General features: G+C 39.2%; 1 protein-coding gene across 7 annotated transcripts in view; it reads right to left on the reverse strand.

The window, feature by feature from the left end:
* astn1 (astrotactin 1) overlaps positions 1-24,965 on the reverse strand; it is a 325,383-nt gene that overhangs the window by 251,067 nt on the left and 49,351 nt on the right. For all 7 annotated transcript variants that reach the window (XM_077557705.1, XM_077557701.1, XM_077557704.1 and 4 more), the window contains exon 2: positions 13,477-13,658. In XM_077557705.1, coding sequence (XP_077413831.1) covers positions 13,477-13,658 — 182 coding nt within the window. The remainder of the gene's footprint in view (positions 1-13,476; positions 13,659-24,965) is intronic.

Here is a 24,965-nt window from a genome sequence, read left to right on the forward strand (position 1 = left end):
TAACGTGGAGAAGATGAAGACCATGAGAGCCAACACAAGCCAGGCTGAAGCAATTTGACTTGGGGAACAACAGATAGAAGATCTTGAGGAATTCACCTATACTGTATAGGAAGCATTGTCAACAAGACAAGAGGTACTGACAAGGATATCAGGGTCAGAATAACCAAAGCAAGGTTTGCTTTCATTATTATTATTTCATTAGTCTTCTGGTCCTCGCGGGCCGGAGTCCTGCAGGTTTTAGAGGTTTCCCTCCTGGAACAGAGCTGATTCCAATGAACAGGATCGTTATCAGGCTTATACAGAGCTTGCTGAAGAGCTGATTACATCAATATGGTGTGTTGGAGAAGGGAAACATCCAAAACCTGCAGGACTCGAGGACTGAGTTTGCCAAGCCTCGCTGTACATAATAAAACGGGAACAAATGGCATGTGGATGTACATTTACCAAAGGTGTAGAATCCGGGTCCAGAAAGTAAAACCCTGCCACAGTTTGGCTTTAGCCACAGGTGCTTCTACTGAACTGACAGGTAAAAGACCTCGTTACCTACCAGGCGAGTAGAAGCCCGTGTGGCTAAAGCCAATTTGTGGTAAACTAAACTAAGGTAAACTAAGAAAGTAAAATACTTTGGTACTACAGTGATCCGCCTTGCAGTTCAGAGGTCCAGGGCTTGAATCCGTGTGAAGTTTGCATGTTCTTCCTGTGCCTGCGTGGGTTTTCCCCGGGTACGCCAGTTTCCCCCCATATTCCAAAACATGCATGGTAGGTTAATTGAACACTCTAAATTGTGGCCTGCGATTGGCTGTCGATCAGTTCAGGGTGTACCCTGCCGACCACCCGAAGACAGCTGAAGTAGGCTCCAGCACTCCGCAACCTCTAGTGACGAGCGGTCCGGATGATGAATGTAATGGCTCAGCAGCGCCTTCCTCTCCTGCAGTGGGGATAAATAGCTAATGCTAATTTTCGGAGTCAAATTTCATTCAAGCCAATTAGAAGAGAGTTGAGCAGCTGTTGTTAACACAAAGCAAGAATAGTAGCGCGCACACGAATCAACAATAGTGAGATGTGAGGACTGAAAAAATTATTTAAAAAAAAAAAACGGGATGGTGAACATGGCAAAATGTACAGCCAAAAACTAAATTAAAGGAAATATTGCATCAGTCAAATGCACATTACACCCTGGACAAAAGTATTTATTCACATTTGTGTTTATCCATATTAGTGTCGAGCAATTTCAAGCTGAAACGTATTTCAACGGCACGTTTACAAAATGTGTAGCCATTAACAAGGCTCATGCAGACAGTGCCACACAACCAAAACTAATGAAGCTGGATTTTTCAGCCCCTCACATTTTGTAACAAATGTGCGTAATCTGTGGAGGACAAGCTGTCTTTGACGATCGTTGAGTCAGACCCATTCAAAGCAATATGCCAAAATATGAGCTAGGCACAAATGAAAACAAAATGAATGAATGAAACCTAAATTTCTTTGGCTGAGGTTTATGAGATTTATATTTTAGTTGTCATTTTAGTGATGAAATAGTGCTGTGATCTCTGCAGCAGAGATGCAGCAAAACTATTTAAAAAACAAAAAGTTTTAGGCTGTCAGCCTTACTCACAGCCCATGGGAGAAGCTGGGGAGGCTATGGATTGCTGTGTCTCGCTCGGATGGCTTTTTAAAAACAGAGCTGCTCTGGCAGAAGGGATTCAGGCTACTGCTTTACAAGTGGCCAGGGTCACATTGATTTAAGGTTTACGCGATCAATGCTATCAATGGCGGTTTTAGGAGCATCACAACATCAATATCAATATCACATGGGCTGAGCTGTGTCACAATGACCATCCCTTTCATGTGAACTGATGCTTACTAGTTGAGTGCGTGTGTGTATGCATGTAGATAGAGAAGCAACGTTCTTTTATTTATTTATTTTTTTTTGAAAATGCTGTTCAACAATATCAACTGTGAAAGTCCCTTAACTCTTTGACTGCCATGGACGTTAAAAGACGTCAAGTAAAAACCTACGGAGGGCCGCCAATGACGTTAAAAGACGTCATCCAATTATTATTTTTTATTTTTTTTGAAACGGGTGGAAAGCCTTGGCCAGCTGTGGTGAAAGTTTCAAGCAGATCTAGTTAGCCTAATGACTATTTTTGGCCCCTAGATGGCAGCAATGACTCTCTTTTGACAAGATTGGGTAGGCGTCAGTAGAAGACGTGAGGCGGAGCGGAGCTAGAGGGGACAATGGCTGGGGAAGGGAAGAGAACATGGCGACCGGTTGCAAGCAGCTCACACTTGGGAATTTTTTTCAAAGACGAAAGGCATCGACCAACGCTAAAGAGCACATTGATGACGACGATGATCGACATCGATGATGATGATGGTAACTCCGAGGTTGACGCGGCGGCTATGACAACGTCATAAAGGTTCACCGGCTAGCGATGCTAACACCGGAAAACGCGGAGCACAACCGAGCACTTCTGCACAGGCGAGGAGTACCCCGAGTCCAATGCATATTCATCGTTGGAATGGGTACAGTCTGCTACTTGCTATTCCCCGGAAAAAAAGGCTGTCAAGAAAGTGTAACGTCTGCACGCGAAAGGGACAATCTGCAGTGAAACTACTCTGTTGTGCAAATCCTGCTTCCTCTCCTTGCACGCAGGGGAGTGTTACAAAAAGAAAAACTGTATTTGAAACATCCACATAATTGTAAATAGTATCACAGTTGCACACATTTGTAAATAGTTTGCGAAATTGTTTTGTCAAATTGTTACACTGTTGAATGGAAATAAACGTATTTTGCAATCTAAAAACAATTTATCATTGTTGGTGATAGCGTTTTACAGAAGTAAAGCACTATTTAGGTGTTTGTGGCATCATTCATGGACAAAAAGAAGTGTAGAATTCACTAGAGTGCATGAAATAACATCGTTTCACAAAAAGCTCTTTTTCTCCGCTTTTTGTTTCAAAACAGAGCATTTCGGTGAAACTAACCATTTTCTATTGTTGATTACTGAAGAACTGAATAAGGTAGAAACAAACTTTTTTTTCCTGATGAAAGATGATGAATCTTTCATTTGGTAGTATGTGTGTTTCCATAGTCCAAACACAACATTTTCTGTGTGCCTTGAAAGATCAGTCAAAATGCTTAAATCGGCTGGCACTGGCGACATCCCGTTTCTGAAAACGTCTGGCAGTCAAAGAGTTAAAAACTCTTTTACTGCCAAAAATGTTTAATGACGTATAGTAAAATCCAAATAAATGCCGCCAAAAATGTTACTTGATGTTTACGGGGTTTTTTCTCAATGGGCAGTGCAATGTCTCTGCAGCGCTCCCTTGTCATTGGGGTTGTAAAATCCCAAAACCCACTAAGTATGGCCAGCAGATGGCAGCATTGCATCTCTTTTCAATGGGCTCACGGTAGTATGAAATTACAATGAAACATGATGACTGATGAAACGTTTTCGAGGATGACGTGAATGATCAAAGCCTTTGTCACATTAAATCTAATTCACACAGCGTCACTAAACAAAAAAAGATTAGTGTCAAAGTCACTGTTGAGCAGAAAATGTATCTTTTCACAAAAAGCTTGTTTTCTCCTTCTTTTCAATTTCTGCTCAATGTCACTCAAATGACCTATATTCAAATGGGGGTTACAAAAGAACAGAATAAGGTAGAAACATACTTTTTTTTCTAATGAAAAAATGGAATGTGATCTTTCATTTGATACCCATGTTTATGTAGTCCACATCACATACTGTTCCGTTTTCCTTGAAAGCTGAGTAACAATGCTCGAAATCGGCTGGCACTGTCGGGGTTGTTTTGGGATAACGTGTGGCAGTAAATGAGTTAAGATGGAAGACAAATGCTTCACCCTGAGGGAAAGATATTTCTTTTTTGGTAAAGAACAAAATAATCGCAAGTACACAAGACCACAATGAGAGTCTAAGAACTAATAAATGGATATTAAGATTAAGAATGAATATTTTTGTTACATTTTCAGTAAGAGGCGTTCACATTTGCTCCTTGCCTATGCAATGTCTTTCTACTGCCTCCCCCTCCTCAAGGGTTGTTAATGCTGTGCACAGAATTGGAGTAAAACACGTGTGTTTGCGCACACACGTACGTTCATAAATAAGCACAAGAGAACAATGATGTCTTGAAAGTCTATTATATTGATTTTCCTTCTCTTTGAGTTTTCCTGTACATTTGTATGTCAGCTGTACTTAAACACAGTTGTTTTTGTTTATAAAACCCACAAGGACAATGTGTTCTTTTGAGGCTATGTATTACATGCACCAACTTTTCCCTGCTGCTTTCCAGCATTCTCACAATTGGAGCATAAAGCGGCAGACTCCAGACACCTGCTTCAATGACCTCAGTGACAACTCAGCCGCAAAGCAGGTCTGGAAGAAATGGATCGATAACTTTGTGCAAGTAGGTCACAAGTGGAATGCAGTGCATTGGGAGCCTCTGTGGCTGACGGTCAAACAAAGCTATCCTGAGTACGATAAGCACTGTTCAAAACACAGAAATAATACAAATTATGATTTTTAAATGGTGTTTGGAACTTGAAGTTGAATTAATTTAAATCTGTGAATGTGAGTGTGACTGTGTGTCTTTACGTGCCCTGCGATTGGCTGGCAAACAGTCCACGGTGTACCCTGCCATTTGACTGAAGTCATCAGAGACACCGGTGACCCTAATGAGCATAAGCGGTACAATGGATAGATGGATGGGAAGTTCAACTAACAGTAACATGATGTTTCATAAACACAACAGTTTACGACCTAATCATTTGAGATAGACACAGACATCTTCTGGATGCATTTTTAAATGAGTTATGTGTTTCATCACCAATTGCAAATTGTGTCTATGTTTATTAGAGAAAAAATGAAAAACAGATGGAAACAAAGGAGCAGGCTGTCAATGTTTGATTCTCTGAACACACCATATGGCTGAGTGACTCAACTACTCTTTTGGGTTGAGTTGGCAATATATAAAGTTGTGTTTGTTTGTTTTTCCCCCTCTAACACTGCTGACAACACCAAAGTTGTGCCTTAAAGTAAGTGGAAATATAAAAATGTCTTTACAATTTGACTCACCCCAGAGAGGTATGTTGTTAAAATGCCTGGCAAATGTAATTGAATACAAAAAATATATACCAGGGTTGTTCCTGTGTACAAAATTAAGAGGTGGCCGCCTCCACCTTATTTGCTCGCTACCTCCAGCCTTAGTGACTGATAATGAATGAATGCTTTAACAAGATAATAGCCATATTCTTATTGGAACTATTATTCTTATTATTGAAACATGGAATTATTATATGTTGCCTGTAAAAAATCAAAGTGAGTCAGTTGAATCTACAGAATACATGCACATCATGGCGTATGGTCAGGTTAAGGGATGTTCGATACCACTTTTTTCCCGACCAATACGCAACTCTTAAGTAGTCACCACAACTATTACCAAATACCAATACCACTACTAAATAAAATTCCCCACTCATAAATGACAGATGATTTTAAAGAAAGACCAATATATCCCAATATATTAGTTTTCCTTATTGCATGAAGTTAATGGCAACTTTGTATTCATATAATTTCAAATTTATTATCCCTGATCGTAAAACGGCCGCAGGAGGGCAGCCGATAATGGTATCGGTCACCGCCGTGAGTACTGATACAAAATAAATTAAGACTGGTATTGTACCTGGTATCGGTAGTCATCCATAGTCAGGATGATAACACCTCTGCCTCAATTTGAGCCAGGAAAAACTCTGTAAATAATATGAATATAATAAAGAATTTATATAATATACTATATGAAATCATGATTTTAAAAAATTGTGAAAAATTGAGACAGTCTCTCATCTCTCAGATGTTGTGGGCATGTCCGCTGAATGTGCTGAAAACGCGACGCAGTCCACTGTCACCTGTCACTCAAATATGCTTGATGTCTCGGTAATAGCTGCTAGATAGCTTGATAGCTTGCGTGATGCTGTCTAATATGTCACTGCCTCGCTTGGTGTTGTGCCCCGATTTTGTGGGCGCACATAAAGACAATTCAGGGAAAGTTAACCGTTTATTAACACAGCTTGCACACAGTTTTTCAGCATGTGCATCAAACAGCACAGACATAATTGAGCATGACCTCCTGCTAGTAAATGAACACCAGAGTGTTTTGCGTTTCACCTTATTGCTATCCCGAATAGCACAAAAGACACAACACCTGGGGATTTAAACAATAACACTGAGCTGTTCTGTCGAGGGAAGTTGCATTTTTCAGTTTCTAGGCATAGCTTGCTAGCTAAATAGACGCTACTGTGGCAGAAATGGACCTTGTAACTTGCAATTGTGGTGGACAGCCACTGACAGTATGAAGGCACTCAGTACTTACTGTATATAGTGTGGGAGGGCCATACCATGCCCAAATCCATCACTGGGCTTCATTTTAGCTACTGATTTATAACCCATCATCTCACAATGGTGGGAGTCGCATGACTACCAGTTATCATGAGAAACAGACGTACAATGCAAAGCTGAGGTTTTTACTTGACCTTAATGTTTGTAAATCCATTTTGTTGTATTAAGTACTCAAAAACAAGTTCACTGTATTGGAATTTCATTCTGAAGAGGTTGCGCAGGGAAGTTCCCGGGACTCATCTATAAAATCCTTACACATATGTAATGTATTTAGAAGCAAGTCTCTAAATGTTCTTTACAGGGTCTTTTTAGGTTTCCACACAATGAACAAAACTGTTCAATCGGATAAAATTAACCATGTTTGTGTAGTTACGGGTCAAGACTGATCAAAAAAAAATTATGTTGATGGATTCCTTTGTCAGTCATCATGGTATTATTTCCTTTTAGTTAAGGGTGATACAGACAAGTGCCGCTGATACAGTATCATGTGTAAAATGTAAAAATGAGAAGAGACAATTCAGACATGACTTCATGTAGATGTGATTACAGAATTGAGCCGCATAATCTAATTGATGGCGTGTATAAATGGTTTAAAGTTGTTATTTGTATGGCCAGAGGTTTGGGATTAACATTATCTCTCATATGGGTCTGAGTTGAAGTTAAGGATGCTTGTTTGAACTGCCAATCTTTTCCCCTGCGGTTGATACACGATTAGGTAATTATTGTGGATGACCACTTGCGGCAATAATGTATGGGGAAAGATTTGTCTCAAAAAAATATTCACACAAATACATTTGTGATTTACACGTGTTTTTCAGATCCACAAATAAATCCGGGATTTTCACGTGTTTTTCAGATCCACAAACATGTCTGCAATTTTCACGTGTCGTTCAGATCCACAAACATATTTGTCACTTTCACATGTTTTTCAGATCCACAAACAAAGACTTCATTTTCACGTGTTTTTCAGATCCACAAATATATCCGCGATTTTCACGTCCCTTTTAATTTTGTGTGTGCATTTTTCATGACTTATGATTGCGAGTTGTCGAAAGTGCGTTTGTGTATCGTCGCGCATGCGTATTTATTTTTGAGACAAACATCAGGCTGTTTCGGGATATTCACACACACAAGTCCTCAGATATTCATGTGTCTAAGGCCCATTCCTCCGCCGTCCACGGGGAGGCAGTGTTGCTGTCTCCATTGAACGGGAACGGAAATTCGACATTGAAAAACAGAAATCGAGTCTTTATCTGACGTTCCAATATGTGTTTATTTTGCACAAGTCGGGAAAAAAAATGTGACCTTAGTTTGTTTCCCTTGAGCTTGTTTTGTCTTCACTCGAAAAACACTCTTCTTCTGCTGTCACTATTTTTATTAAGTGGACGGCATGTGCTGCTTTGAAGACCCCCTTTCTCTTTTATCGCTCAGTTCCTTAGACCAGTGGTCTCCCAACCTTTTTTTCCACCACAGACCGGTTCATACAAGTCCACAACTGGCAACCCAGTGGGTTGAGGGGGGGAGAGATGTTCGGCAGCTGGTTAATAAAAGGCTACAACAACCAAAAACGCAAATCCACTATGTATTTTTATGTACCTGTACTAGCAGTACTAATATGGTGAGGTCACTATGGTAATGCATATGAATTATACGAGCAACACAAAAAATTTTGGCGCCAGGTTGCCGCATTTAAGAGATAAATAGATATAAGGAGGGCATGATATTGTAACGTCTTGCAAGAACGCCACCAGCAAATGTTGGTTAGGAAGTCACCCTTTTATTTCTATTAACAAACGCTACTGTTGACCGTAGCCGACGCCGGAAAACAGAGTACAACTCACGTGGCTCGCAGAAAAAAGTCAAAAACACACGCAACCTAACCGCATGTAACATCCCTCCCGCGAGATCTGTGTTGTGTTTACGAACAGTCGTACGGAGTGTTAAACAGAAATCCCAAGCCCAGAACACACAAGACACTTAGTTCGTTACAATATGTTGGCGCGGCCAAAATAAGCCACCACAGAAAAAATCTAAAGTCCATGAGTATCTCACTCACCATAAATTCTCACGCTAAATTAAGAGCCGCTCGCTGTAGAGCCCATCATGCGTGGGTACCACCTGTAGCTGTAAGTCCATGCACCTTTCTTTTTCTTCTTGGTCATAGGCTCCTGTGTTGTCTCATCACTGGGCCTTTTCTCCGTTGCAAAGAAACTTTCCAAATATGTCTGTTTTTACTCATTTTGCTAACTTGTCAATTAGCATCAGGGCTACGCGACTGAGATCATTAGCATTTTGACATGCGTCAAGAGTCCGTCGTAAACAGAGAGAATCCGGTCACTTCTCAAAATAAAACATTTTTAAGCTTCGGCTAATCAATTAACCGGAAGCAGAGTGAGTTTTTTATTCTTTCAAATGTGCGGCCCGCCGCAGCCCGGTCCGGTCGGCAGCTTGGTGGTTGGGGGCCACTGCCTTATAAGATTTGGCAGAAGCATCTTTTGTTGAATTACAGTTATAATTCTTTAATAAAAAATATATATATACAAGTTTCCTCCTGTAAACATCATTATGGATATAATTTATACATGTATTTAAGGCAAGTTGTATAATGTCTATGTATAAAGTCCTCTTGTTTATGTTTAACAAATTTAAAACATTATAAATCATGCTGTTTCTACTAAGTACTGTCTCAAATGTTCAATACTGTAATTGTATAGGATTGTATGCGGAGAATGTTTCTAGCTAATCAAGCCATTATCTGATTCTCTATTTGTTAATTTTACAAAAGTTGGGAAACAAATGCAACCTTAATCTGTTTCCTTCGAGCTTGTTTTAGCTTCACTCGAAAGACACTCTTCTTTGGCTGCTGCTGCTTTAGTGGTGTAGAAAAAGAAAATTTTACAGCGAAAGAAGAGTGTCTTTTGAGTAAAAGCAAAACAAGCTCAAGGGAAACAAACTAAGGTAGCATTTTATTTCCCGACTTGTGCAAAATAAACACATAATGGAACGTTAGATAAAGACTCGATTTCTGTTTATGGAAGGTCAGATGAAGAATCAATTTCTGCTTTTCAATGTCCAATTTTAAACGATAAAACATTCCCGTTCAATGGAGACAGTTACAGTAACGCTGCCTCCCCGTGGACGGCGGAAGAACGGGCCTTAGACACGTGAATATCTGAGAGCTTGTGTGTGTGAATAACTCGAAACAGCGTGATGTTTGTGTCAAAATCCACGCACTTTCGACAACTCGGAAGCAAAATTCATGGAAAATGCACACACAAAATTTTAAAAAGACTTGTGAAGATAAAAATCACGGATGTATTTGTGGATCTCAGACACATGTGAAAATCACAAATTGATTTGTGTGAATATTTTTAAGACAAATCTCTCCCCATAATAATGTGGTCACCTTGGAGACCTAAGCAAAGCAATGGCCTTAGAACTTCACCTCAATGGCTGCAACATATAAAGATAGCTACACCCACCTAACTGTGTTTTCACTTAGTCTGAAAGATTGCAATTGACATCAGGTGTAAAATTGGTGGAGACTGCCATATTCAAAAGTGGTGCAGCCAGCAGTTGCATTAAAGCCATGTTTTACTTGATTTAACTCTCCCAGAGTGCATGAGAATTGGATGTATCTGCCCATTCTGTGTAACACTGCAGTTAAAACGTGGAACAGCTTACACACACACACACAAAACTGCTCTGCGCCAATTGTCACTTCACTCAAATGATGTAGAAAACACAAGGAAATTCAGGGTTGAAAGATGTTTTGTTTTGGTGATATGGCATGATTCTGTCTTATTTTGGGCTCTAAATCAGTCTGTAGATTATTCAAAAGCTCCAAAACGGAATTACTAAATAGACAAAATATTGCAGTAGTTAGTGACATTTGAAAAATGGTTAGTCAGAAACAAAAGTGGTTCTCCCAGTTGCGTCTCATTTCGCCCGAATCTCCTCCTTACCACAGTAATGCAGTCATCGTTATGAGCAGCCTTTCAAATGCTTTATTTGAAGACACAAAATCAGCAAGTTTGCAGCCTTTTTGCACATGCAAATCTTGAGTGATCCAGCCTCTATGTGTTTAATAAGCACTTTTGTTATTCCTTGAACTCATTTTATGATGAGCAAACTTTTGTAATATCGTCAACATCAGAATGAGTCAAAAGCACACTGACTAGTGCAGTCCTTAAACCCAGACAGATGAACGGACGGGCAGAGAGACAGACACGTTAAGTCAATGCTGTTCATGATCATGCATTGTGTGAGACTTCAGCTAAAAGACCCATGAAACAGCCTTTGCAGGAGATTTTTTAATCCACAAGGAGCTTTAACACAACATGAATTGGGATTTATAGGTCAGGGCCTCCAGTTGGGCGGCCGGCTGCAAAGGGTTCTGGCCAGAACAACATTGCGTCCATCTGTTGTCATGGTCTGCTAATATTTGCATACTAATCCTTCTCTACCCACACCTTTATGAAAACACCCTGCCGGCAGCATGGCAGGTGTTTCTGGGTGAGGAATTACCGGAGCAGGGTGCAGAACAAGATAGGCCTGAGGTCAATGCAATGTCGACAATGAAAGGGAGTGAAAATCTGGGAATGGAGAAAAATCAAAGATGTAAGAAGCAGTCGCCACCCCAAGCAACCTCATTTAAACATTACATTTTTGTCGTCTTTTTAAATTGCTCCACCTTGCAAAACATTGCAGAGCTAGTCAAAGTCAGATGTCTGTCTCAAGGTCAACACGTGTCAAAGCATGATTTCCCGACCTCTCTTCAGGAGGTGTTGCTCCTGGCAAAATAGTCTTCAAGCTGACTAATCATATTTATATGCAGCTATAATATGCTTTCAATGTCTGCAAATACAGATCATCCATCAAAGCACTACTGCAATGTCTTTGGGCTGGAAAACGGCATTGGGACTAGATGTGGCATATCTAAGATCTAATAAATATACATTTCCCTGGGCAAGAGCATAAAGCTGTGCGATCTCAGGATTCATTTTCTACTGTGTCGACATTAAAGATAAGATTTGATACATAGCAGGTCTGCTAAATCTACATTGTGAGCTATGTAACTTTATAAATGCATGTTTTCGTTGACACACCTCTGACAAGAAAGAGGAACAAATCATACAGTCAGACGTCGAAAACAAAAAAAAAAACAAAGCCCCAGGTTTTTTGGGGTTTTTTTTTGTGACAATCCCACACTACATGTGGTGCGAGTTTGTGTACTGTGGCAGGTGGCAAAACAGCAGGATAGACTTCACACCATGATCGCAAAATGTGTTCAAATATAAACAACTCAGGCCCTGGGAGCACTTTTTTGCTTGGGTTTGATATTATATAGATATGCAACAAATAAATATTTGCTACTGACAGAGTGAACGGAGTGTAAGATAGAACCCACAGCTAGAGGTCCAGTGGGAAATCACTTGGATTTATTTGCTTCTTACCATATGATAAAAGTAAATAGTCACATATTTATATAAGAAAGATGTGCTATTTCATATGATACAGCTTATGTGGCACCTGAGGTTTATTTTTATTTTTTTGCAAGCACAAGGAGAACTTGCAACCTCCACAACTTCTTATGAAGATTTGAACCCAGAATGCCTGATTGTGCAGCAGACATGCTAATCACTTGTGCTCCTAACTTCAATTCATTTAAGTTGGGGTTTCACTGACAGCAGAATACTAAGGCAGTGCTTCTCAATTATTTCTTGTTGCGGAAATATTTTGCACCGCCCCACCCCACCCCTCCACCACGACTATAAATGGCACCATTTATCTATAAAAGTTGTTTGACATTTGTTAAGTTCACCTCTTCCTGTACACAAAAATCTAAAACATATCCAGACTGAAGAACTGCATGCTCCAAGCAGACCAGGAGAAACGTATCCATGCTTTTATCTTCACTTGTCTTGATTATTCTAACGGGTTTGAGTCCGGAATACATTAAGTGGGTAAGGCTCTGAGAGCTTCAGACTTAGTGGAGCCCAGAGTTGAAAGTAAACATGGTGACGCTTCATTTAGCTGCTATGCTGCACACAAATGGAATAAGCTGGCAACAAAGGTGAAGTCAGCTCCGTGTGTGAAGGCTTTTAAATCCAGGTTAAAAATGTTGCTTTTCCCCATACCTCTGATTAATGTCTTCTAAACATTTATTTTTATTTTTGTTATTTTAGGAACCTTTTCTTATTTCTTTGCTTTACTAGTTTTTTCGTTCATGTATTTTAACGGTCAATGTACGTAAGGTGCATTGCGTCCCCCAAAGTGAGCCGCATGCGCAGAAGAACACACAACGTCACTCAAAACGCTGTTTTTGCGGAAGTAAATACGTATGGTTCAGCGTGTCAGGGCCACGGACTTTTATAAGTCTGTCGTCGGGGCTCATATTTTTTACCATCTCATATCTACAGAGGAGTGATGCGGGATGAGGTAGAGATAATATTTTGTGAAAATGAGGCGAGCCTGTTTGAGCGCCTCATCTCACAGAGAACCTCTCCTTTTTTTTCTCCTAACGATGACGTCACGTCATTGCCGCGCGTAATAAATGAGCCGCCTGCGTGGCTAAATTACTCACATCACCAACACAAATGTCATCTTTATACTTCGTGTTTCAAGTGGGATTAAAGTCAAATATCAAGCCACAACTCTTACTCGAAACAACTTTGCCGATTCACGTACGTATCCCGAGCCGTGCGGACCTCATGGATGCGTCAAGCATAAATCGAGCTTAATGCCCCCGCCTGTGCGGAGGTCGGATATATGCGACATGGCCGTTCAGACTGCGGTTGCATTGCAATTTTTTTTAGACGTATTTGATCTAGGACCACATATAAAAGTGATCCAGGTCAGATATGAAAAAAATCGGAATTGAGCCATTCAGACTGACATAAAAAAGTCAGATACAGGCAAAAAAAATCCGATCTAGGTCACATTTGCCTGCAGTGTGCCTAAACCAACCAAATGTGTTATACTAAAGATATACTACTCTATTTTTTTTACATTTGTAAGAGAGATCACAAACAGTCACAATCTTTTTTTTCCTCACCATCACTGAGATATGCAGGATGCGGAGTTCTTCCTTTGCAGAAGTGTTGGCTGGATCTTCAGTTGGTTCAGGGAGGCTTAGGCTGCCATCCTGATGGTGTATGTGAAAGAGCAAAGTGCCGTTCTCCAGCCACTGCTGCCTCCATCGCACCAAAGGGATGTCCTCTGAGTTCCCAGAAATCTCTGAGGTGCACAAAAGATAAGAAGTAGATTGAATTTTGAGGAGATTAATTGATAAATGTGCTTTCTACTCAAAGTGGTTTTATATTGTGGCAAAATAAATAAACAAATGAGAGTGGATATTGCCACTGAAATAAAGTAAACAGCTCATCACATACCACTAATTTAGCATTAAGAACAAGTGATGATCTAGTATCTTGCTCAAGGACATTTTATAGAAGTGAAGGAGCCAACATTTTGTATGCTAGCACCTGGTAGGAAAGTTAGAAATGTAATGTTGTATTGATTAGAACATGCCATACTGACGCACATCTGCAAAAGTCTATCAGTTAATCAGTGTTAAGTTATATATTATAAGCACACTATGTGTTCCTCCCATCTCAAAGGATTCAGTCAGATAATTGACAGATAAGTAAATATGTGTTGCGAGGACAAACAAATACTTGAAAACTACTGTATTCACAGTCTCATTATGTTGCATGTTAACTCTTTGACTGCCAGACGTTTTCAGAAACGGGATGTCGCCAGTGCCAGGCGATTTAAGCATTTTGACTGATCTTTCAAGGTCCACAGAAAATGTTGTGTTTGGACTATGGAAACACACATACTACCAAATGAAAGATTGAACTCTCATCTTTCATCAGAAAAAAAAGTTTGTTTCTACCTTATTCCGTTCTTCAGTAATCAACAATAGAAAATGGTTAGTTTCACCGAAATGCTCTGTTTTGAAACAAAAAGCGGAGAAAAAGAGCTTTTTGTGAAACGATGTTATTTCATGCACTCTAGTGAATTGTACACTTCTTTTTGTCCATGAATGATGCCACAAACATCTAAATAGTGCTTTATTTCTGTAATACACCACCACCAACAATGAAAAAGTGTTTTTTGATAGCAAAATACGTTTATTTCCATTCAACAGTGTAACAATTTGACAAAACAATTTCGCAAACTATTTACAAATGTAAAAATACAGTTTTTCTTTTTGTAACACTGCCCTGCGCGCAAGGGGACGGAGCAGGATTTGCACAACAGATACGTTTCACTCCGATTGTCTGTTTCGCGTGCAGACGTTACACTTTCTTGACGACCTTTTTTTCCGGGGAATAGCAAGTAGCAGACTGTACCCACTCCTCCGATGAATATGCATTGGACTCGGGGCACTCTTCGTCGTCCGATTGAACGTCCGCCTGAGCGTGCTCGGTTGTGCTCCGCGTTTTCCGATGTTAGCATCGCTAGCCCGTGAACCTTTATGACGTCGTCATAGCCGCCGCGTCAGCGCTTCCAACTTCGGCGTCAACCTCGGAGTCACCATCATCATCATCGACGATGATCATCGTCGTCATCAATGTGCTCTTTAGCGTTGGTCGATGCCTTTCGTCTTTGAAAAAAATTCCCAAGTGTGAGCTGCTTGCAACCGGTCGCCATTGTTCGCTTCTTCAGCCATCTAGCTCCGCCTCACGTCTTCTACTGACGCCTACCCAATCTTGTCAAGAGTCATTGCTGCCATCTAGGGGCCAAAAATAGTCATTAGGCTAACTAGATCTGCTTGAAACTTTCACCACAGCTGGCCAAGGCTTTCCTCCACCCGTTTCAAAAAAAAAAAAAAAAAATTGGATGACGTCTTTTAACGTCATTGGCGGCCCTCCGTAGGTTTTTACTTGACGTCTTTTAACGTCCATGGCAGTGAAATAGTTGCACTAATTTATGTCATGATGAAATTAAATGTATTCATTGTTTAGACATTCTTTAAATTATACAGTCATACATTACACACACAAGGTATTTGCGAAGGGTATGTCAAACAAGTAGCCTACCGCATGACTCGATATTTTAGGTAGATCACAGTGTCACAACAAGGTTTATTGCTTATCAGCTTGAAATATGTTATTACCATCCTGCAAGCAGCCCCAACATTACCCCACACCCCCGATACTTCACATCTATTTCAGACGATGTTACTCTCCTTCTCCATCTCCATCTCATCAAGTGTTAGACTAAATGAAGGGCACAAAATATGATGGAATAGTTCAACTTCAAGCACACACTCAACATTTCAAACACCTTAGCCCACCATATCACTTCCCTAACTGTTGGGAATGTTTGTAATGCATGCTTCCAAAATAAAATGTTGCATCCAATGCTTTTGGAAAGATTGTTGTGTAAACACAACCACTTTTGAAACTGTAGCAATAAATGAATGAATGAATCCTCTCGCCGCTTCAAAAGACAACTACTGAAGATGTATTTACGCTATTGGAGGGATTTGAACTGTATTGTGAATGCATAAGTTGAGTGAATTAATTGTAATCATAATATTACATTTACGTTATCTTCCCAGTGGTTATGGAGCGCAACATGGGATTTTGGCCTTTTTTTTCTCTCTCTGCCATATTCTGATAGGCTCACTCAAAATTCTTACATTCCTGACACATTTTTAACATTGAGTGAAGGCTTTCTATGAAATGTGGATGCCGGGCAGCTTTAGAGCATATATGTAGCCACAGTAAACTCGAAGAAAGCTCCCTGGCCAGGCCTGGCTCTCTTCCTTTTTCCAATCTACGTGCCCGTATCAGACTGTGGAAGACCAATGCAGCACGCCGAGCCAAGCACACACTGGCACGTGTCATGACTGAACGGGACAAAATGGCTACCATATACTTTTGCTTGCTGCGAAAACCATGATAAAACAAGGCAAAACAGGACAAAAACATTCCCCAAATATGGTAGAAAGTTCGAAAGTCCGTATTATTAGCAAAACCAAAAATTACGATTCTGTCAGACAATGCTTTCTAATAGGGGTGTGAATTGCCTAATACCTGGCGATTCGATTCGTATCACGATTCAAAGGTCCCGATTCGGTGCCGATTAATCCCGATGCGAATCTATAGATTGATTATTGAGATTTTTTTTTAACTCAAATTTAGAAAATACTAATCAGTAAACTCGTACATGTACACTGTAAGATTTGTATGAAAATGTATTTATTTATCTGAAAATTCAGGTTGCAGTCGGCTTCATGTTTGCATTGAAATAGAATATTCCCATAAAAAAAATTATGTTTACAAATCGATTCGGCCACATATTGAATCGATTTGAGAATTCCGCGCTGTAATATGCCGAATAGATTTTTTCTAACACCCCTTGTTTCTAACCTTTATTAAGCCAAAACACCAATTTTACATAAAAAAACAATCTCATGGCATCCAAACAAAGAAAAATATCTCTTAATATCTCAAAACATAGGAATCCTGAAAAAATTACGATCTTGGCTCATTTTATTCAAAAACTGATTTATTGAGCATGAAATTTTGGCCTGTTTAATTGAGCACAAAGCTGATACTTGCAGGAAGTGTGATCCATTCTGTTGTTTGGCTGGCAGCAGGTGGAAACACGTTTATTGTGCCTTCAGCCATAAAATGGATGAGCATTTCATATTTTTGCCTCTCACTTTATGCTGGCATAGACAAGTGGACAAGGATATTTGTAATAGTTAAAATTATTTTTGTGAAATGTGTAAAATTATTTAAGTGAAATCAGATCATTTTTCATGGCACCCATGATGATGTTTCATCGAACCCTAGGATGCCACAATACCCTTGTTGGGAATCACTACTCTAAGACACGAAACTGTGTCACCTTTGATATTAAGGTAAAAAAAAATTCCCCCTTTCATTTATTTATTTTTTGCAGTTTCCCCACATTTATGTTAAAGATCATCAACAAAATTTAAATATCATACAAAGATAACACAAGTAAACATAAAGTGCAGTATTTACATGGTAATTTTTAGGGCTGTGTTTAAAAAAAAAATAAGTCGGTATTGAATCTAATTTACTTTTCAAGCCCGATATCGATTCATAAAACCATGAAGCGATTTAATATCTCTTTTTCACATAACTTCGTAAGAAAATAGTATTCAAAGGCCAAATGTTTTGTGTATCTTACTGTTTTCTTGAAATTTACTGTTCACATGAATTTAAAAGTATTTTTCTTAAATTTATGAAAGACTTGACTTATTGCACTCTGAACCATTCAGAATCGTTGAATTTGAATTATGAAAGTAATTTCATCTTATCCTTGCTGATGTCCATGTTTGTGTGCACTTAAGTGATTATAACAACGGTTACTTTTATGAATACACTAAATCATTTAACCAGCTACTGTCGCTGCAAAATTTTATTTAGAATTGAATATTTGAGCAGTTTTTATCATGTCCTTGACGTTTACGGAGAATTGATGTTCCATAATTAATTGCTATCGGACTGAAGTAAAGTGAATCGAATCTAATCGGGGAAAATCGAAATCGAATCAAACTGAACTTCTGTGAATCGAAATCGAATCGATTGAGGAAATTGTAATCGATACCCAGCCCTAGTAACTTTATTTATCAAGGTTTAAAAAAAATAAATAAAAAAAAATGCAAACTACCAGGCATTGTGTGGAAAAAGTACTTGCCCCCCTTGCGCTAAATCATGAATTTACTGTGGGTAACCACATTTTTCAATTCATTTTCACTAATCACACCCAAGCCTCATGAGTAACACAGCTCAAACGCAAATGATTAGCAAGCTCTGTAGAAGCCTGATAACGATCCTGTTCATCAAATCAGATGTGTTGGTGGAGGTAGACATGGACAATTTTTTGTCGACATTTTTTTTCCCCTGGAGAGCTCAGTATTGTTCATTCGATTTGACATGTCATCATTGCTCTCCTTTTTTATTTTTATTTTTTATGTATATATATATATATATATATATATATATATATATATATATATATATATATATATATATATATATTTTTTTTTTTTTTTTTTTTTATGTGGGTGAGTATGTGTATGTGCGTGTGTGTGCGTGCGAGTGTGTGTTTATTCATTAGTTCACCTAAAACCTATTAAAAAAAATCCCATACTAATAATATAATATAATAATAAATTGCCAAATGCAGAAACATCAATGCAAGTTATCACGATGTGGTGGCTCTCGCTAACAGGCAGAATTAAGTAACCAGAATTAGGTTAAAAAATTCTATATACGTAGACCATGTTTCTATAAATTTTGATATTTGTTTTTTATTTGAGGCAGATATTTTTTCCATTAAAATGTGATTTATGAGGAGGTTAGACCATTGGTCGATATTCAGAGTTTGTTTATTTTTCCAGTCAACAAGAATTGGGTTTTTTTTGCGATAGCAAGGGCTACAAGTGTAGATTGAAATTGTTTATGTGGTAAGTCAGTTGTTGTTGTGGTTGTAAATCTACCTTCTGATAGTCCATTTAGTCAGTAGCGCAAAAGGGCAAACAAGGGAGTATATATCATCAATATGCATAATACATTCTTGAATCTGAAGGTCCAAATCAAAGTCTCTTATTTGCAAAAATCTGGTTCATACCAACTGAGAGACTAACGAAGTAAACAATAGATGTACAAAAAACAAGAATCCAAAAATGTATCAAAATTGACTGAGTAATAGTTATCACACTATACATCGCTAAATATATCAAACACTTCTGCATAGTCGTCGATATGCGTCTACAGGCAAGGCACTAAAACATTCTGTAAAGTCAGACAAAAGTAATTGACATCAGCAGCGTCTCAACTGCTTTGAATGAGCATCTGCTCAGTTCATTGCAGTTTTTTGGTGCATTTTCTTTTTCTTGTTCTACTTCTAGTCTTACCATCCCTTGATGGTTCTTCTTTCATTAAAAAAAAAAAAGTATAGCACAAGGCAAAACATAGTTCATTCTTTGATGCTGGCTGAAATCAAGTCTAGTGAAGTGCACTGAAGCCATGCATTAGAATGATGGTCACAATTTGTTATAAATGTTAGATAGCAGAAGTTTAATTAATGGAAACAGTAAAAATTGTATTTTTAATCTGCTTGAAAACCCAATTTATGAAGTGTCACAAAAACATAACACTATGGATTGCAAATATATGGTCACTGTTGCGTGCACAGTATACTGAAGAAAATGGAGGTGGGGCGTGGGGGCGGTTAAGTGCACTGTACCTATATTAAAAAAGGTAAAAGATCTGCGGTGGCTTGTGACTCGAGATATTCGTAGTGAAAACTGACGACGTCAAAATTACAGCTTTATGCACAAACACAATTGACTTTGTTCCGCACTACAAACATTTGCCCCATCTCCTTTGTTTCCTTTGTCAGATAACCCATTATACTGATTACTGGAAAGGACACAGTGGTCTGTTGGATAATAGCAATAACCCTTATATGGATTAGACCCTGTTTACAAACAAAACACTTTACTCTGTGTGTGTGTGTGTGTGTGTGTGTGTGTGTGTGTGTGTGTGTGTGTGTGTGTGCGTGCGTGCGTGCGTGCGTGCGTGCGTGCGTGCGCGTGTCTTAGAGCTGTCAAACGATTAAATTTTTTAATCAGATTAATCACATTTTAGAATTTGGATTAATCGCGATTAATCGCTTAACAAAAAAGGCTTTTTTAAATCAACATTTTTTTCCCGCCAAATTTGAAGAGCAAATTGTGCGTAAATTTTTTGGACATTTAATGTTATGAGGACGACTTCAAAAAAATGTTGATCCACTGCACCCGCTCATCCTCTTTTTCTAATCAGTTAATTTACTTGCATAATTTAAATGGGGGGGAAATAGCACCAATATTTTGACATGAACAAATATTCTAAATGTGATACGCAAACATTTATTAAATGCTTTACTTTGCATGCATGTATGTAATTCTGTTTATTGCTCAAACACAACCTGTGCTACCTTAACCCCTGGGTGTTATTTGACCATTTTTTGGCTTTTTGTTGGTTCTGACCAAGCCATTTCAAAATAAAATAACGCCCAGGGGTTAAACGTAGCCATCCACTGTCAAGCTAAAGGATAATCAAAACCGGTCAAAATTAATAGTGCGATTAATCGGCGTTAATTCATGATTAACGCGATAATTTGGAAGGGATTAATTCATCAGTTAAGGCGGCACGGTGGCTGACTGGTTAGCACGTCCGCCTCCCAGTGCACAGGGCGTGAGCTCGAGTCCGGGTTTCGGCCTTCCTGGGTGGAGTTTGCATGTTCTCCCCGTGCTTGCGTGGGTTTCCTCCGGGTACTCCGGTTTCCTCCCACATTCCAAAGACATGCATGGCAGGCTAATTGAACACTCCAAATTGTCCATAGGTGTGATTGTGAGTGTGGTTGTTTGTCTCCGTGTGCCCTGTGATTGGCTGGCAACCAGTTCAGGGTGTACCCCGCCTACTGCCCGAAGCCAGCTGGGATAGGCTCCAGCACCCCCGCGACCCTTGTGAGGAAAAGCGGTCAAGAAAATGGATGGATGGATGGATAATTCATCAGTTAACGCTTTAACTTTTATTCATCATTTCCACCGTCACTCATGGGGACCGCTTGCAGTATGAGGACCGAACATTAGGTTCCCATAAAGATTTTAAAGTAATCTCGAAACTATTCTGATTAACACACCCCTGCATTAAATCAGCTCACACACACCTAGGCCTTTCCAGATGTGGGTGATCACGCCTAGGCTAGACATCGAAGGTCGAAGGTCTACCATGTATGCTAGTCAAAGCGTGAGTACAGTATTCAAATCTAGTACTGGCTTTTGAAGGTTAATCAACTTGTAGCAAATGTACAGCAAGAAACTTGATTGCTTATATTGATCTAAGCCAGTGCCCCTCACTCGCCGGCCCCCGGACGTCATCCAACCCACCGGTTGCTGACTTGTGGCCCCTGAACCGTGATCAGTAGAGATAGGGCATTCTCAGAGTATCAGTATGGCCGTAGGGCAGAGTTCATTTCGTACAGTATAGTGCGGAGTCGATTAACCCAAGAGGATTTTTTTTTTTCTCCCCATGATGTGTTTTAGCAAGGTCAGCGCATGTCTACGGGGACTTGTCTCCATGCCAACGTTACGTAGACAGCTTGTTAATAGGTCACTGAGTTCACAGCCACAAGTGAAATTTGTAAGTTTCACTGACACTTTGCCAGCCAGGAGCATTTTTCAAGTTCGCTGCTAAAAGAAAATTACAAAAAACGAAATAATTACTAAAAAAAATATTTTACCACCAAGCAACACAAAAAAAACACGTGCTTAATATGCCACGATGCATATTGTGATGGTGATTTTTTTAGACGGCTTGATGACATACGTTGCCTCAAAATTCAGTGTAAGGACAAGAAAAATAAACTGTGAAATCAGTTACTTTCAAGCCAGGAAGTTACTATGTTCAGTTACTGTGTACATACATACACAGGGTCATGAATGTTACAAAAAGTGACAACACGATCGTTGGTATTGGGCAATGCAAAAATGCCGGAACATTGTTTAAAAAAGGATGATTTCAAATGCAATTATGGTCACCTTAAAAAAAATATGGAAGTGAAGTCAAGTTTATTGATATAGCCCTTAATCACAAAAGAGTCTCAAAGGGCTTCACACGCCCACAGTTGACAAATATTAACGACGTCGTCCCCTGATCTTAACCACAAGAGAGCACCCAAAAAATAAATAAATGAAAACAAAACAACATCAGGGGAAAAATAAGAAACCTTGAGAAGGAACGTCAAATGTGGAAATCCCCCTCCCAGGATGATCAGGCTGCAATGGATGCCGAGTGAGCAACAATTTACACCGTAGGCTACGTGGTGCTAAACAAAGTAAACTAGAATAGAGCGAGAATCCATCTAATAAGTTGAAGCACTGCAAAAAAACACCGTCAGGGAAGTGGGTTCTCATCCAAGCCAGGCCCGGTTGGTCGGTGCACAAATCTCCATGGCAACAACTCCAAGGTGGTGGGCCTGCCTCGGATCTTGTAATGGTCAATTAGTGCAGAATCCGTACAGCAGCATCCAATTTGTTCATTGACACCTAAACTCCCTCTCCAAGTATAAAAATAAGTCTTAAGGCGAGATTTAAATGTTTTCACAGAATAGCGATTTCCAAGGGTAAGGCATATTCCAGAGCACTTGAGTCGGAATCGAAAACGCTCTTGAACCGGCGGATTTCTTTTTGGCTTTTGGGATCATCAAAAGACCAACGTGAGTGAGTGAGTGAGTGAGTGAGTGAGTGAGTGAGTGAGTGAGTGAGTGAGTGAGTGAGTGAGTGAGTGAGTGAGTGAGTGAGTGAGTGAGTGACAGACAGATAGGCAAGATTTACATAAGAGTGTGTTTATGGTTGCATAGTGCAAAGGTCAGAACTGAATTTAATAGTCCCAGTTGAATGAACCCGTCCGTCATTCACATTTCGTACCACCATGCAACAAGGCAATTTTCATTACCTGCTGAGCTAAATTTACCATATGAACTGATGAGATGCCCAATTTATAGACATACAGTGTGCAACCGGGTGTAAGGCAGTAGAACAAAGCAAGCAAGACAAGAAGACAATAGAAAGGGAAAACTTCAAAACAGGAGTAGAGCTTGAAAATTGAGGGTGGTAAGGGAAAGAAAGAAAAGATAGATTGTCTCCCTTACAACATTAAAATAGATCAATGTAATCAGATCACTTTTGTGTTATAAGAGCACATTATCTGAATGCAGATTGGGTCTGCTATTAGAATAATGTCATTTTCTTTGAAGCCTCCATATTGCCTTATGAAGCCGGGGAAAAAAAATCTCAAGAGAATGTCATCACATTTTCCATTCACTAATTGATTGGCAGGGCACTTAGTGTGATCGACTCCTAGAAGTGACATGAATCTTATGGATATCAGATGTTTTCTTAAGGATATGCTACATTAATAGGTATAGGGCCTGTTTGGCAATCCTATTCTATATTTTGTTTTCTCCAACTCAATCAAGAGCAACTTTTAGTCTTGTTTGTTTATTCAATCATAACTGACAGAATAAAATGATTCTCAGAAGGTACTGAAAAATATAAATAGGGCAGTGATTAAGGTGACGTGGCAAGTTTTTGTTGTTGTTGTTTTTTTTGCAATGAAAATATTCAAATAGGGCAGCTGAGTAAATGTGCTAAGATTTTGACGCCTGGGGAAAGGTTGTGTGTTCCAGGCAGTAATATTACAGTGAAGTGTCATTTATGGAATTAAACCATTCATCTTATTAGAGAGGGCTTCTTGGGAAGATTGTTTATCTGCAGCTGTAGCAGATTTATATAGTCAACCTCCCCACACACCCCGGGATCTTTAAGACTGATTTCATTCTTGTACTTGTGTAATTTGTGAAGGACTGTTAAGTGAATAAGTGTGCCATGCTCCTGGTCTCTTTTTTTTCTCTTTTTTTTTGCTTTGCTGTCAAAAAATATATAATAAATAAAAATAATAATAAACAAAAGAGGGAACCCAGGAGTTATCCTGATAGTCCTTCTGTAATATTAATTTAAAAATAGTTTGATCTCTCTTTTTTTTACTCTATAAATTATTTAAATGATTATTAATACACTAAACAAACACTCTATTAGATTGCATTTGAATTCAATGATAATGTACAGAATGCTGAATGTCATTCAACCTTTTGCCGATGCTATGCTGACAACCGGTTTGGCCATTGAAGACAGTCTGCAAAGTATTTGCATTCTGTTCTACAAAGCGCCTAGTACTTTGAGTAGAGTAATTTAAAGGGAAAACCACCAACACTTTTGTTAATAAAGATAGAGAAACATTGACGATGTGAACACAGACAGTCAGTATACTTTTTTTTTTTTTAACTTTATCTGACTACTACTGTATATTGCTATTACTATTGTTACCCGGCGTAACAAACATACTGTATGTTGTTATTTTTGCAATTGCAGTCATAAAACTGTAGAAGGTACCATCGACAATTTCTTTATTGCCAATATATACAAATAAATTAGGGATTGGAGAGAACCGATACCAGGGCCAACATGAAATTAGGTTTGTGATTGGCTGGCATTCGAGGGCAAGTGTAAAAATGACCTTTGCATACAGTTGCAAGTGGGGAAATCTATATAATTGATTTTGACATTGTACACAGGACCACAACTGCTCTCTGAAAAAGTGCTGAGGACGTGTGCCCGTGTACCCCCCCCCCCCCCCCCCCGAAGGTTATGCCTATGGTATGATGTATAGCATCACGTTGGTGTCATTAATACACAGTATGTTAGGCAATTCAGGTATACATTAAATAGGACACAGCAAGTTTATAAATATTTGAAACCGCTCTTATAAGAAGTAAAATTTCATAAGGTCAAACACAAGTACACGATGTGTACAAATGTTGTTTGGAAAAGGCCAGCTACCAAAATGCTGCTTGTGTTTTTAGCTTGGTATCAAGGATTGGCATGCCTCAAGTGTATTCTCTGTAAACTCTGTTCCTTTTAGACAAAGATAACAACTGACG

This window comes from Vanacampus margaritifer, chromosome 2, assembly GCF_051991255.1.
Source record: "Vanacampus margaritifer isolate UIUO_Vmar chromosome 2, RoL_Vmar_1.0, whole genome shotgun sequence".
NCBI lineage: Eukaryota > Metazoa > Chordata > Actinopteri > Syngnathiformes > Syngnathidae > Vanacampus > Vanacampus margaritifer.